General features: G+C 38.8%; 1 protein-coding gene across 2 annotated transcripts in view; it reads right to left on the bottom strand.

The window, feature by feature from the left end:
* The window catches only part of OCA2 (OCA2 melanosomal transmembrane protein), a 269,025-nt gene that overhangs the window by 108,773 nt on the left and 143,565 nt on the right, over window positions 1–16,687 (bottom strand). For both annotated transcript variants that reach the window (XM_060769814.2, XM_060769816.2), the window contains exons 19-20: window positions 9,257–9,384; window positions 1,348–1,407 (exon numbers count right to left, since the gene is read on the bottom strand). In XM_060769814.2, the coding sequence (XP_060625797.2) occupies window positions 1,348–1,407; window positions 9,257–9,384 (188 nt within the window). The remainder of the gene's footprint in view (window positions 1–1,347; window positions 1,408–9,256; window positions 9,385–16,687) is intronic.

The raw sequence follows: 16,687 nt of genomic DNA, 5'->3' as shown, positions 1-16,687 counted from the left end.
TGAGCCACAGAACCCTATGCCACCCATCACATGATGTAGACTCGCTTCTGGTGGAGTTCCGGAGCTCAACTGGGGTTGCAGCATCCTATAACATTGTGCCGTCAACATGGGAGCCTCTCTGTGTTCCATTAGGAACAAGGGGGCTACTGAGGAGGGAAGCCACTTGACAACACTTCCACATATGATGGGGAAGAGTCAGCTGCTGGTGAAATGGGATGTGTCAGGAATACCATTCCAGATGGAAACGTAGCAGATCTAGCCACCAAGGTCTGCTTCTTTGTTCTCACACATAACTATTTCACATTTGGGTTAAGCATACTGCCATAAGTGCACACATGGTACCAAAACATGCCAATATCTTTTACTTGAGGTACATTAATGATAAATTGGGATTCATGGAGAGATCCATGAAAACTTTTAAACTTAAAAGCCCATAAGCAAGATGCAAGTGTAAAAACCCTCTTCTACTTCATAAGACAGAAACCCTACAAGCATGGGGCACTTAATGTGGGTCTGGTCCAGAGTGGCAATCCTCCAGACCAGCCCTGATGGTGGCTGCACTGCCTGATTTCCTCTCACTGCAGCAGCAAGATGGAGTCCTGACCATTCAGTTATGCCAAACCTCATTCATTCCCATGGAATAGCCACCCTTGTCACGCTTTGCCATTGCAGCAATGGCCACAGAGCTCCAAAGAGTGCTTGTATCAGCAAAGGAATCCACACAACTTAGAGAAAGGAGAGGGGAAAGAAGTGGGAGAAGTATCAGAACATTCCCCAATTTTTCCTAGCATGGGACAAAGCTGTGTTAAGCAGTTTTATTCCACAGTGGGAGCTGAGAGACCCTGGATGTCTTGTAGATGTCTAGGTGTGCCTTTTTGGCTCATTTCAGTGTTTGTGGCCCATGTAGACAGGCCCTTAGTCTGCCTGTACAGAATTTATAAATATGGAGATGACTTATAGTCATTCTGACTAAGCCTCCATGAATTTCTCTAATCCTGTTACAATGCAATCATATCCATGCCTATTCAGAAGCAAGTCCTATTCAGCTAAATATAAGGGGTACTGGGAAAGGAGATATTTTAAATTATTGTTAACGGGGAACTGAACAGAGAAAAGAGGGAGCAATCTATTTATTATTATATACATGTTTATGTTTATTTATGCTCTTCACAAAGGAAACTCGAAGTGGCTAGAATAGGGATGGAAAATTTGCTTTCCAGAAGTTTGGTACTTTATCCCCACCCCCCACCCCCGCCTCCCACAATAGTAACAGATTCTGGAGGAGATATGGAAAACCATAGAAGCCCATTGTGGAGTGAAAAATTGATTGAAAAACCATGAACATACCTTTATTAGCAAAGCTGTTTGTTCTCCTATGTATTCTATTAAATGAAGGTGAGCCAAAGCCTGGTTTAAAAGAAGTAAATAAAATAGTTCACTATATATCTGCATTAGAGATATGAAACATTTTCAGCCCCAAAGGCTATATCCAGTGTTGGCTCAGTAGGGAGGAAACACACATGAGAGAGTGCACTTATGCCCAAATCTCATGCAGACAGACATGTACAAACACACCTCAGCTTGCAAGGAGGATAATATTAAAATCACTTTACTGGCTTTCACACACACATGCATACACATGTGTATCTATTCCAGGAAATCTCCAAATCTATTAATATGGCTTCTGCTTGGATTTTCCTAGGAATAGGATTTATTCTACTATTAACTAATAAATAGATAGGAGCCCCCAGTGGCGCAGTGGGTTAAACCCTTTTGCTGTCAGGACTGGAGACCAACTGATCAGAGGTTTGAATCCAGGGAGGGTGTGGATGAGCTCCCTCTCTCAGCTCTAGCTTCCCATGTGGGAACATTAGAGAAACCTCCTACAAGGATGGTAAAACATCAAAATACCCAGGTGTCCCCTAGGCAACATCCTTGCAGACAGCTAATTCTCTCACACCAGAAGCACCTTGCAGTGACTTAAATCACTCCTGACAAACACAGAAAAAATAACTAGATCAAAATATTAAAGTGAATAAAGATGATTTCAACACCAGTAGGAATGAATTCAGTTGTTCAAGTGTAATGTTCCCCCCTTATTTCCAAGGAATTTCTCCTTCCAAGGAGTAATTTAGATTTCTTCTAAAATCTTCTATTGAAGAAAAGTAGATTGCATCTGGTAAGCCTTCTCTCTCATCTTCCAAGTAACCACCTACATTTTTTATCAGCCTATATTCTTCTCCACATATTTCTCACATAACCAAATATAAGTTAAATAAACTTTAGGAACTTTGTAACCTAGAAAGGGCCAAATGTTGAGTTTAGAATAAAGACTTCAAATACCTTGCACAGCATATACTAAAACAATCTGACATAATGCAGCAAACTGTTTCATGAAAGACATTAATAATTGGGAAATTTGCTAGCACATCTAACCTCAGCAGACTTTATGGAACAAAAATAGAAATCGGCTGTCAAATCTTCAGACCCTCCAACGAAACCATTTCATATCTGGCTCAAAACTGGCACAGAGCATCCTCAAACCAACTTCTTTGACATGGTCTAGCTTTAAACAATTTTTTATCAATTTTCTAAATATGGAGACATCCTGTCTCCATTCCTAATTTGTGGTTATAATGACAGAATGTGATTCATTCAACATGACCTTAACACAGGGCTTGTATTATAATAGCACTTATATGTAAAGTTAATTTAATTAGAGCGTCAGTGTTCATTTAAGAGCCTCAACTAAAGTGGGTTAAGAGAATTCTTGCCTTGCTTCTGTTTTCATCTCATTAGACAAGATGACATGTTAATATTTGAGGGAAAATGGCATGAATCATAGCAAGAATTTAGTGATAAATTGACTAAAACTTTTAAATTTGTGCCCTAGATAAATAAATATGCAATAAAGCTGTTGATTTGATGCAAGCCAGAAAATAACAAATATTTGAGTAACTGTAAATACCCTTCTTTGCATAAGTAAGTCACAAAACAAGTTGCAACAGTCAGCTCACATCAACAACAAATGAAACATAGCAAGAAAAGTTAAAAGATTAGTAATCATGGCAGAAAATACATTTATTTGTATTTCCTGAGCTGGGAACCAGAGTTAATCAAAAGGTAATAATGCAAACACATTTAAAAATCAGTGCTCTTCTAGGACCTATTACACTACTTCAAATCACTCATAAAAATCTAATATTCAATTGGAAAATCATACCAAAGTCTTTCACAATGCTCCCTGGCCAATTCCAATTACTTATTCTCTGGGCCAGTATATTATAGCCTGCCCTGTCCAATGAAGTCTGAGAAATAATGATGTCATGAAAGGGAAGAAAACATATTTTTATTGTTACTGTATTTTAATTGTCACGCTTAGAGAAATTGTTGTGAGATATTCTATTTCATGTGTCAAAATAATTTGTATTATTTTGGAGTGGTTCTCACTTTTATGGAGAAATGTTGAGGTGCATCAAAAGGTCTTGATCCAATTGAGGCCAATTAAAATCTTTTTTCATATGTTGATCATGTAAAAGTGGATCAGTTAACCCTTGTGCCAGCAGGACTGCTGACTGATAGGTCAGCAGTTTGAATCCAGAAAGAGTGGGTTGAGCTCCCTCTGTCATCTCCAGCTCCCCATGCGGGGACATTAGAGAAGCCTCCCACGAGGATGATAAAACACCAAACATCTAGGTGTCCCCTGGGCAATGTCCTTGCAGACAGCCAATTCTCTCACACCAGAACCAACTTGCAGTTTCTCAAGTCACTCCTGACACGAAAAAAAAGTTCATAGATTTTATGCAGCTATTTAGGTCCCCTTCACTGGTGTTTCACCAGAGCTGGGGAACTATTATTTCATGCTAAATCCTCCTAATATATGGAAATGTATATTTTGTGGTACCCTGGGGACATGTTTGACTATGCCTTCTCTCATCTCCAGTGAACAAGATTGCTGGTGACTTTCGATACAGATTATGGAAGTTGTAGTCCAGAAATGCAAGTTCAACACCATTATTATTTTTATTATTATTATTATTATTATTATTATTACTATTATATTTATACCCCACTTTATCCCTCCTGCAGGAGACTCAAATCAGTTTAACATAAAAGCATCAGCATTCAATTTAAAATATACAAATATGCAAACATTAAAACAGAATTAAATATAAATAGTATTTTAAAATTCCCAGTTAAAAACCATTAAAATATTCAAAGTTTAAAAACACAGCACCCCGTGAATTGATCTTTAAAAACCATCTTTAAAAGCCTGCCTGAACAAAGAGGTTGTAGCCTAGCAGATCAAAATTGCCTCTATGTGCTTTATCAGACTATCATTTTAAAGTGGGTACCCTTATATTTTTGGGATCTTCTGCCTCCTACAGACTTCAGGGAAGTGCAGTTTGGGAATGTGAGGATCTCTCTAGCCAAGAATTGTAAAGGTCCTGTCCTAAACTACATTTCCCAGAATTCTGCAAGAGGCAAAAAAAAACACTAAAAATATGGGGGTACCTGCCTTAAAATGCTAATCTAATAAAGTTCTAAATGTCAACAATGTGTGCCCTTAACAATGAGTTTTCCAGAAAACATTGGCTGGCAGCAATTCACTTGGATGCATCTACTGACTCTACAAGGTAGATCCAAGACAACGCAAAACAATGGCAGCCAAAACACACCACCAATGAATGCTGCAGCATGGGTTTAAGGGTCTATAGTGCATTAAATAAAGTTACAGAAAAGTCTAAGTTAAGACTTAAGACCCAGCAGCAGATCCCAGTGTATCCCACATGTCAGCATGAAATCAGCTCCACTGAATGGAGAGTGTATTGTAGACACCCATCCTTGCTGAAGCACTTTATAGAAGTTGGAAGAGGGAGCAAGGAGGCTGCCGGAAAATGCCCCAAGGGCATGGCTGGCTATCAGGGGGCTACATAGCACCCAGGGAGGGATAATTAATTATTTCCAGTCCTAACTGACACCTTCCTTTTTTTTTATCTCTTATGCCTCTGTAGCGCTGATGCACATCTCTCCCAGAAATGGGAGGAAAATCCCCTCAGAATGGTTTGCAGCCAGGTCCATGGTGAATGTAATCACCCACCTGGCCTCAATCCAGTTCCAGACCTGTCAATCTATTCATCCATGCAGCAAGACTGGTTTCTCCCAAACCAGTCTCCAGTTGCATTATAATGTCAGTGTAGATGGGAAATTTGTTTCACTCCAGCAAATAGCTGAAAAGTACAGAAAACAAAGAGCAAACATGTCAAAAGTAGTGTGAAAAATAGATATGCAAGACAGATATTTCTAACAATAACTACTTCCAAAATAACTTTAATTCCCAGCAGTCCCAACCTGCTGAAGTTTCTCTATTTCGCTGTTAAGTCAGAGAGTGAATAATGTTCAGCAAGGCATGGTTTTGAAAACAACACCACAACTGGGAACCATTAGCAATCAGATCTAGGCAGAACATTTGAAAAACATTTTGGCTGAAAGGTATGAGTGTGGCTCAGCTGGAGGGACAATCTCCGCAGTGGCAAAAGGCTGTGTAGTCAAAGCACTGAGGGGAAAATTAGATTTGGAGAAGATATTCAGAGGTAAGGGCAACTCTAAAACAATGGACAGAAATATCTAAATATGTTTTTTTCTCATGCTGGGTAGAAAAGTAAGATGCTGTAAGACTTCTGCTGTTATGATTAATATCAGCCTGACTCACTTGGCTGAATAAGCACAGGAAGTGCTTTTACCTGCATGCTTTCCCATACTAGTGGAATGTAATGATCCTCTGCAGCAGTTGCTCTTCTTAAGTTTTTAGACTCTCATCAGCCCTAGCCAGTCTAAAAATGGGATTTTTTCTCATGCCCTTTTCGGTTTATTTGTTCATTTGCAATCTACTTCAGGTTATCCCCTTCCTGCTTCTGGGAAACCTCCAGCACTTACAAGAAATTTCTATCCCATTCCCAGATCAGTATTTTCCAAAAGGAAATGTCACCTGTACATATTATTCTAAAACTAGCAAAAAAGCCAAAAATAATGACTGCATAGCCAAGACAGATGATTCCAGCGAGATCTAACGATAGAAGAATGCTAGCAATAAAATAAATGATCCCTATGCTTAACTTGTGTAATATTTCTACATTCAACATCTAAAGGCCATTATTTCCCCACCTGTGATGCTCTGACAAAAGAGGTTACATTGTTCATTCTGCTGCTTGCATTGGGAAGGGCATCCACCTAGCTATTTTAGGTTTCATTTTGGGAGAAAGAGATGTGGAGGATTTACGCCATTTCAATGTTTGTTTTTGTATTTAGATTTAAGAACTCAGTATCCTAATCTTCTTGTTGTTTATATTAGAGATGAAATTACCTTTTCAAAAAAAAAAAACCCTGCCATTATTATTAACAGGAACTGACTATTGAGCCAGTGTGATATAGTAGTTTTACTGTTGGGCTATGACCTGGAGACCAGAGGCCAAATCCTCACTTGGATATAGAAATACATTTTAAATATGCTTGAATGTAGGATTGGTTTGTTTTTTACAATTATTTTTATGATGGATTAATGGAAAATAAGCTTGACATATTGTTGTAGTTGAGTGTCCTAGTCACGTTACCACTGACGACAGGAGTAGTAGAAGAGGAAAGAGAGGTGCTCAGAGTTTGGATGAGGAGCAACAAAGAAAGAGAGTTAGGAAGATATTCATGACTCCTACAGACGATAACTCATTTGAGGGTTTCTCAGAAGGAGAAATGGAGGAAGAAGGAGATGAAAGCAGGGGTGTAAAATGGATTACTCGGGAGCAGGATTTTGATGAAGAGCGTCAGAGGAAATGGATCCGTGATATACTTACTGCTCCAACTGTAGAAGAAGATTTTATGGGCTTCATTGGAAGTGATGAGTCTGGGAGTAGTGACAAGGAGGAGGGTGGGTTGGATTGGACTCGTGTGCAAGAAGTTAGAGATGTGTGTACACAACCTACGTCCAGTGATACTATTGAGGGTTTTTCTGGGGACTGGCAATCTGGTGATACATGGGGAGACCTAAGTCTTGATAGGAAATGGAAAAGCTGGCGAGAGGGGCGTTGGCGTTCAGCTGTGGTGGCTAGAGCACTTGATAGCGATGAGGAAAGGGCGAGGGACAGTTCATCAACAGATAATGAGCTGTAAGATAAATGTAGGCACTGGAGCAATGGGACTTTGCAGGAGGCAAAGTGTTGGATTCGTGCCTGGGTCTTTGTCGCTGCCCTTTCTCTTGTTGGGTCCTGGAACTACAGGTTGCTGCTTTCTCCGTATATTGACTGGCTTTGGATTCCTGTAAGTTTATAGAAAATTAATTACCTCATCACATGGATGAGGTCCAGCATAGTCATTTGCCAGCCTCTGTGGCAAATCTGGGCAGCAGCGAGCCAATCCTGGCACCACAGCTGGCACCTCCCCATCACATAAGGGGAAGTGTTGCCATGCAGCTGATGCCCACGGAAGCCTTACAGAACACAGGGAGGCTTCCATAATGGCAGTGGCAGCATCCTTCCACGCTGCCACCCCACTTCACCCACTGAACCCCACCGGAACTCACCCTATTTCATCTGATGGGCAGCATAGGGCTCCATTGATGAACTTGGGCAGAAGTGTCCTAGGAGTCTTCCCCCCCCCATAAGACAAGAAGACAACATCCATGCTGATCACCTGTTCCTTACAGAGGTTTCAGAATACTGAAACAAGGCCAGTGTTATTTCCAAAAGTAGACTGGAGTTTCAGAAAAGGTTTTGATTTGTTTTATAACTTTTCAAGTGCAATCACAGAATACTAAAAGAGGTTAAACTAAACTTAATGTCATTCATTAAATTAATTAATTAAAAATTAATTTTAATACGATGAGTAAATCATTTTTAAATGAATGTATTTAATTATTCACTATGTTCCATAATGAGAAAGTGTCTTCCAGCATGAACAAAAAACATTGCACCAGGAAAGGTGCTTTTATTCTGCATTCATACATGGCAGGGAATTAGATATCCCCGGTGCTTTCTTCCAACTTTTTGATCCTATGAGATCTATTATTTCAGTGGGATATTCCTGGCACTGGTGTATCAAAAACAAACAGAAAAATGTGGAGAACTTTCCAGGGATAACCACAGTTTCTGAACTAGAAGTGACTGGTTTTCAATTAGCCTGGATCTTATCCTCGTTCCATATTCTCATAAGGCAAGATGAAATTTCACATTCAATATGTTTTTCAAATTTTTGCAAGCAAGCCAAATCTTTAACAATAGAAACTTGATAGTACAGGAATATTTTCCCAAGGTCTTCTGCAGCCCATAGCTTATGTGAAATATTGAAAAAAATGATCCTGAGACATGTTTAAAGTTTTTTTTTCTCTAAACAAAGATGATGGAAGGTAAAATTGACTGACTACACTAAGTACTGAAAATGGAAAGTGCACTGGACCAACATTGTTTTGGATTTCAGATTTATTTTTTGTTTTGTTTTTTGATATTTGCATATACATAATGAGGTTTTTTGAGACTCATCGACACTACCATATCATGCAATTTGAAACTGCATGATATGAACAGTATAGACTCATATAATGCAGTTCAATGCAGTTAAATTTCATTACATGAGTCTACACTGACCATATCATGCAGTTTCATATGGCAGTGTAGATGGGACCTTGGAGATGTTACCCAACCTAAACGTGAAGGTTTATTTTACATACATCGTAAAATATTTTTGTGCATAAAACAAAGTTTGTGTAGACTGAATGAATCATCAGAAACCAAAGGTGTCAGTTTCTCAACTATCCATATGGACAATTTTAAATTTCAGATTTCCAGATAAGGGATACTCAACCTGTACTTGAATCAATAATCTTTTCTGAGAAGGAGAGATTCCATGCAACTGTGATTTAAACATATAGTAGACTCTCTGCATCTGGTAAAATTTGGTTCTACGCACACGCACACACATGTGGATACTGAAATCTGTGGATGCTCAAGTCCCATTATATGCAATGGTGTAGTTAAATTGTGTCTCTTAAATAAAATGACAAACATCTCTGAGGTTTGCTTTTTGGAATTAAAAATATATATTTTCAAGTTGTGGTGGTTTATGCAGAACTCATGGATATGTATGGCTGACTCTAATGGCATTTTGCAGTCTCACCTTCCAAGCAAGACCTACTATCTCATGCTCATTCTTGCACCTGTATTAAATTAAGGAGGCAAAAATTAAAGGGACTTCTAAAAATTCTTCTTACCTCCATTAAGATAAATAGTGCTGCAAAGAAAAGGAGTGTTGCCCATTCCACTCTGTTCAGAATCATCTCAAAATCATGAATGTTGGCTAACACAAGAAGCCATATTGCTCCCAGCATAGCAATCCACCCTGCATAAAAAGGGAGGAATAGCATTAATAAGAGTTTACCTTCATTTTACTATATATGTGTATTTCACCAACATTCATCAATTAAGGTACTTATTAAGAGCATGTTTCAATTCTGCAGTAGCAATGGCACATTACCAGAAATATATATGCCAAGGCTTGCTGCCATTTTCTTTTTCTGAGAGAAATGCAGGAAGAAACTCAACACGTAGAATTTTTATTTACTCTGCATCTTTATATTATGCCTATTGGATGTGTCCCAATACGCATTCATGCCAGAAAAAGGGCCTCATACCCAACTTGGTCTAGGTGAGTATGTAATCCTCTGCCAAAATATCTCTGCTGCAAGTCAACATCAAATATTGTAGGCTATATTTTGACAAGGGCACTTAGCTTGGCACTGAGAGTATCAGTCTCCGCTTGGCAAAAACAAAGATTGGTTTCAGCAGATAAAAAGAAACATTATTATTTACCCAGAACAGTTTGGTTCACAAATAAATATTCTAGTTTTGCAGAATACAGACTGAAAAGTCCCTGAAGGAAGCTCTTGTAACAAGTACATGTCTTTAATACACAATGCTAGCTGCTTGTGATTATTGAAAGTTTACATCCAGTTGGATATAATGGGAGAACATAATAAAGTATTATTACTGGGAGCAATGCCTGCAGTTTCATTCAACTGCTTCTGACAAAATATATCCTTTGTAAACATTTTCTAGGTCTTCCAGGTGATTCTATGATATACTTTTGATGAATGTTGACCATAGAGTAGCACTGGAGAACCTAGTGATACCTAGAGACTTATCATATCTAGGCATTTCCTAATTTCTCCAGTGTGACTCTGTTGTATGTTTCCTCCAGAAGTTGTTCATTCAATAAGATTTTCTATTGCCCATAATTTTGCAAAGTCCTGTCACAGATCCCTGCAGATACAGGCATTATACTGTATTATATAAGCCTAAATCCTACTATTAGTCACCTTTAATCAGTGAGACTTACCTATGTGCTTACTCCTTATTCAAACCTTGAGTTCATGAGTCTTGACCCTGCCAGTTGTAGATTCAGCATTGCTACTGAGTACAGTAATTTTATGTGATTCTGATCAACTGTATTGTCTGCAGGGTGTGAGAAATCAGTGACTTCTAGATATTGTGAAAGACTACAGAAGACTATTAGCTACCAAGAATTCATAAAAGTTTCATTTATGAACAACTCTTAAGAGGTCAGGGGATCTTGGAGTTATAGTCCATAGCATATGTTGAGTGACCTCAGGTAACCTGTTTCCAAATGGATAGCATCTTCTGCTGAATAGCATCAGCGAATATGTAACACTCTGCTTCGAGAGCCAACATTTGATTCCTGTGGGATAGGTGTGTAAATGGGTGATTTTGTGCAGTGGCAGCTTCAAACAGTCATCCAAGAAAGATGAACATTTATTGTGTCATGCTTTCTTTGAATTCTAAATTGTCTCCTGTTCAGTCTCAAAGGAAATATGTGCATAAAAACACCTGTGATTTTTTGCATTTTTAAATACTGTAGTTTCCCAAATAAAAGCAATATATTATTATTAAGGTGAAATTTTGGGAACTGCTATACACAGTGGCAATGATGAATTTCCCAAGAAAAATATTCAAACGTGGGCTATGGAAAAAATGGAGTGTAAACAATAGATTATGATAACAGCTGTAGTCTTTCAAGATGACAAATGTGGAAAGTATGATTTCTGTAGTATATTGGCTTTTTCATAGCTCACATCCAAATATGAAAACATTGTTTTTTAAAAAAAAATCAGTGTGAATCTGAATTTAAAAACTCATTACAGGTTGAAATGATTTCAATGAAAAAAAAATTAAATACAGAATCATAGAAACAGAAGAGACCACCAGGGACATCCAGTCCAACTTCCTGCTGTGTTGGAATACAATCAAAGCACTCTAGACAGATAGCTATCCAGCCTCTGTTTAAAAAGCTACAGAGAAAGAAAATCCACTAATCTCTGATTGGTTAAACAGTTCTTGCTATCAAGAAGTTGTTCCTAAAGTTCAGTTGGAATCTCCTTTCTTGTAGTTTGAATACATTGCTCCCTTTCTTAATCTTCGGAGCACCAGAAAGCAAGCTTGCACCATCTTCAGTATAACATCCTTTTAAATATTTAAACATGGCAATAATATCACCTTGTAATCGTCTATTCTCCATGCTAAACACACCCAGCTCCTAAGCTGCTCCTCCCAGGGCATGGTTTTCAAACCTTGTTTCATTTGGGGCACATTCCAGGTTGTCAATATCTTCCTTGAGTTGTGATGCCCACAGAGGGACATAGTCTCCCAGGTGAGGTCTACACTGCCATATAATCCAATTCAAAGCAGATAATCTGGATTTTATATGGCAGTGTAGAAGGGACCTCAGATATCTTACTCTACATTAAAGGGTTCTGTACTGCCACAACCCACTAGTCATTGTTTACAAACATCAGAACTAATTTGTAATATACAAACCTGTCATCTCTCTCAGGATTTCAAAAGCAAAATTATTCAAAGTATCCCTTACTAACATAGAAACAAAGTAAAACATTTCTTTAAATTGCCCTTCTACCTCATGCCAGAAACATTATCTGCTATGTGGGAGGCACTATAGTTTTATACGTAAATGTTTCTTCCCAAGGTGAGGTTGGATGATGCCTACAGTAATAAATCAATAATCAAAAGAACGATTGTGCCAGCCTCTGTTTCCTTCTCAAAATGTTTGGCAAGAGGTTTCAAATAAATTATTTAAAGTTGTGAAAGTTAGTCTAGGAGGGATCTTCATCAAATATTCTGTAAAAGCTTGTAGTGATTCTGCCTCTTTGACATGGGTTAAGGAAGGTTAGGGCTTTTTGCCGAAGAGAATAATCCCCCAGGTTTATTCGGTATTCATACCCTATTTCCATAAACAGCATAATGCAAAAAGTGTGATATACTTTTTAATCTTTTAAAGGCTGTAAGATTTCTTTCCATACCATCCAAGGGTCTAATAGCCATCAGTTCAAACAGAAGTCGAATTTATACATTTTGACTGTAAAATAACTTTACACAAGATACTGAATTTTCAATTGTTGTATGAATTATTAACCTTTAATATTCCTTCTCACATCATCTTTCTTGCTAATATATCCCCATGGAACTTGGGAACCGGTGTCATTAGTAGATATATCTGTGCTCTGCATTTAAGAAACATTCATAAGGTTTAGAGCATAGTCTAATGATATTTTATTTCTAAATACCCTGAAGGTACAAGTTCACATCTTATCTTGGAAGTTAAGCAAGGCCAGCTCTGGTTATCTATTGGGTGGGAGACCACCAAGTACCAACTGCGGTAGGCTATATTTTAGAGAATAAATGTTAAAGCTACCTCTGAATCTTCCTTTCCTAAGAAAACCCTATGAAATCTATGGGGTCACCATAAATGGACAAGTGGCTTGAAGGCACATATGCATACACATTAGAAGTCACCTTCATCACAAGAGGTCTGCTCCAAAAAGGATTGATGTTGGGACTCACTCACAATACAGTCACAAAAGCATCACTGTAAACTAAAATTACTTCTCTAGTTTAAAAAAAAAAGCATCCTAGACCTAAGCATTTCTAAACCTTACATTGGTACACTTGAGGCAACACATAAGGTTTCCAGAAATAACAAAATTAAAGTAGAAGACACCTACACATCACACAAAAAACAGAGCATTTATTTGCAAGTGAAGTTAACAGTGAGCCTTGTTAATCATAACCACCACCACCTTCTTGACATGTTTTCCCTTTGAAAACTATTTCCCAATATATTTTCATATGCATCTTTTTCCCAGTGTGACACAACACTATGATGTAACTCAACTTTAGCCTTAGATTATCTCATGCAATCAGTCCATTAATGGTTTTACCAGCTACAGTAATCCACCTCCTTTATAATTTAAGTGCAGGGTTTTGATAGAGATGGATCTATTTTTCTTATTTACCAGCAGGATCACTGACATCAAAACAGAGGGTTTTGTGCGATTGGACAAGCAATAGTCAGTTCCCACAATGCTTTTAATCATTGTATTGTCGAAGGCTTTCATGGCCGGAATCACTGGGTTGTTGTATCCATCTGGGTTGTTGTATCCATCCACTGAGTTGGAGTATCCACTGGCCTGTAGAGCCCAGTTTAGGTGGTTCAACAAGCCCTGGAAACAGCAACAAAAAAGCCCACTATATGGTTCAGATATGTGGATGACACTTTTGTCATTTGGAGCCATGGAGAAGAAGAACTCAACAGGTTCCTGGACCATCTTAACAGCATCCATCCAAACATCCAATTCACCATGGAAAAAGAAAATGAAGGAAGACTGCCTTTTCTAGATGTCCTAGTCATCCGCAAACCAGATCAACAATTGGGTCACACCGTTTACAGAAAACCCACACACACAGATAGATATCTACATAAAAATTCCAACCACCACCCAAGTAAAAAAAAAAAGCACCCTTAAAGCCTTGGCAGACCATGCAAATGCGAATCCCACCTCCTTCAAGATGAACTGAACCACCTCAACTGGGCTCTACAGGCCAATGGATACTCCACCTCAGACATCAGAAGAGCTGCAAGACCAAGAACAAGCCACGAGAGTAAAGACGAAGACCCACCCAGAGGAAAAGTGTTCTTGCCATACATCAAGGAAACCACTGACCGCATAGGGAAGCTGATGAGGAAACACAATATACAAACTATCTACAGACCCACCAAGAAAATCCAACAAATGCTACATTCAGCAAAGGACAAGAGAGATCCTCTCGCTTCTGCAGGAGTCTACTGTGTACCATGCAGCTGTGGACAAGTCTACATAGGGACCACCAAACGCAGCGCCCAAACACGAATCAAGGAACATGAAAGGCACTGCAGACTACAACCAGAGAAAACAGCCATAGCAGAGCACCTGATGAACCAACCTGGACACAGCACATTATTTGAGAACACAGAAATGCTGGACCACTCCAACAACCACCATGTCAGACTACACAGAGAAGCCATTGAAATCCACAAGCATGTGGACAATTTCAACAGAAAGGAGGAAACCATGAAAATGAACAAAATCTGGCTACCAGTATAAAAAGTCTAAAATTAGAACAGCACAACAACAGAGGGGAAACAAACAAGGACATCTAATTACCTCTCAACAAAAGATTGCTCCAGGCACTGCCAGGCAATCAAATGCTAATCAAGGTGATCAGTTGAAAGATTCACACCTAGCTCCAGAAGACAACAGCCCTTTGTCTCACCCTGGTCATTTCACAGATATATAAACCCATTTTCCTAGTTCCAACAGACCTCACTACCTCTGAGGATGCTTGCCATAGATGCAGGTGAAACGTCAGGAGAAAATGCCTTTAGAACATGGCCATATAGCCCAAAAAAACCTACAACAACCCAGCTTTTAATCATGTTTTAATAGAACCACTAGGATGCCATTAAAAACAAGAGCCCAAATCATTCTCTCAGAGCAACATCTCTGCATGCTCTCTGGAACATAATGCTCTACTCAAATAGTTAACAGAAGTTAGATTGGTTATTGATAGTATTTGGAATTCTCTGAATGTGATTGATGCCTTAACATGTTTTTCCTTTCCTTCCTCCACTCCCCTTGTCAACCCACTGTAAATAAAAAATAGTCTTCTTGTTATAAAAAGGAATTTCTGTCCAAATCTCTCTGTGCCATTGCATGGTTTCTAATCCATCATTTATGTTTTTGGAACTGTAACTTTTTTGTTGTTCTTAAGTTCAGTGTCCATGAATTTTGGGGGGGGGGGGAATGCAAACCATTCTGGGTTTTAATGTTCCCCACATGGCCATCGCTTCAGTTCTCTTTTTGTTGTTGTTGTGTTGTCATTATTTTTGATGTTGTATATCATAGTAGACAATTGAGAAGGAAATGGGGTCCCTCTCCATTCCCTCCAAAGGGACACACCATTACTCCTGATGCTACAGAAAGTGACATCATACCAATTGTTGCAAATGGCCAGTTCTTAAGGTTTTCTTTACAGAGTTTGGGGTTGTAGATGTTTGAGGGGAGAGGAAGGGCTCCTCAAATACCATGATTTTATAATATTTTTAGTGGTTCAGAGAAAAATTTCTTAAAATTTTAGCCAACTCCCCCCCCCCCAAAAATGTGGGTTTGGTATCCCCCAGGGGGAGGCACAAAATAAAGCTCCATGTAGCCTTACTATTGCTCTTGTATTTTGATTTTTCTATATAATTTTTCTAGTTTTGTGAATGTTGATTACTTTTCACCATCTCAACATTATTCTAATAAATATTTAATTGAGGAAGAAGAGGGGGAAGTGGCATCATTTTTCAGTTCTAAGCACACTGTTTTAGGAGTAAACACCACTAAATTAAGAGGCTTCATGGAGTCATGCCAACCACATGACCTTGGAGGCATCTATGAACAACGGCGACTCTGCTGCTTGTGAAATACACACACAGAGCCATTCACTTATACTGAAGTCATTGTTTTCTTTCTATCTCTCACTCATTGTTATTCCTGCAAATTGGAAAAGAGAACAAAAGGATTAAATTAGCTGGTGTCTGGTAGTAGTAGTCACAGCTTGCAAACAACTACTAGGTAACTGCCTGAATGGGTTACAATGTCTCCCAATTAATTTTAGCTCCCTGTATTTTGACATAACACCACTTCCATCCCTCCATCTGGAAGAAGAGGGGAATAAAGTACCACCCAAAGCACCTCTCTGTTTCCACCTCACTGCATGCCACAGGCCAATTCGAGATGGGCAATACTCCTGTCATTCTGCCAGATGCCTGAAACTAAGAGGAAACTGTCACACTTGTTTGCCCCCTGGGAGCACAGCAGGGTTGTTGCCATCTTGCTGTCACCTCTTCCTCCATGTTTTATTCTATTATTATTTCGTTAATTAGGGAAGCAAAGATTTGACAAGTAGGAACTCCAACAGATGTATAAATCATTTGAAATGTTCATACCTAAGGACTGAATAGCAGAGGAGCCCCAAAACCTAGACCTAGAAAGTAAGAACTGGACCATGGGATCTCAACAGCATCCATTCCTAAAAAACAGTGAATGGGTTTTGTAGTCAACTTGATCTGCCCTGATTCTGACCACAATTCAACCTAGAATTCTTTGATTTTGGATTTTGAAATGGGATGTTTCGTGCCATGAGTCTCTACCATTTGGTCTAGAAGTTCAGTTCAGACATATGGCCATTTCTGCTCTTTAGGTTTGCAAAGATTCAATGTTGGGGTCTGGAGCTGGGAAGATTTATTCAGA

The sequence above is a fragment of the Anolis sagrei genome, chromosome 3, assembly GCF_037176765.1.
Source record: "Anolis sagrei isolate rAnoSag1 chromosome 3, rAnoSag1.mat, whole genome shotgun sequence".
NCBI classification, from domain to species: Eukaryota; Metazoa; Chordata; class Lepidosauria; order Squamata; family Dactyloidae; genus Anolis; species Anolis sagrei.
Note: the sequence above shows the minus strand (reverse complement) of the source record. Positions and strands in the feature narration are given on the sequence as shown.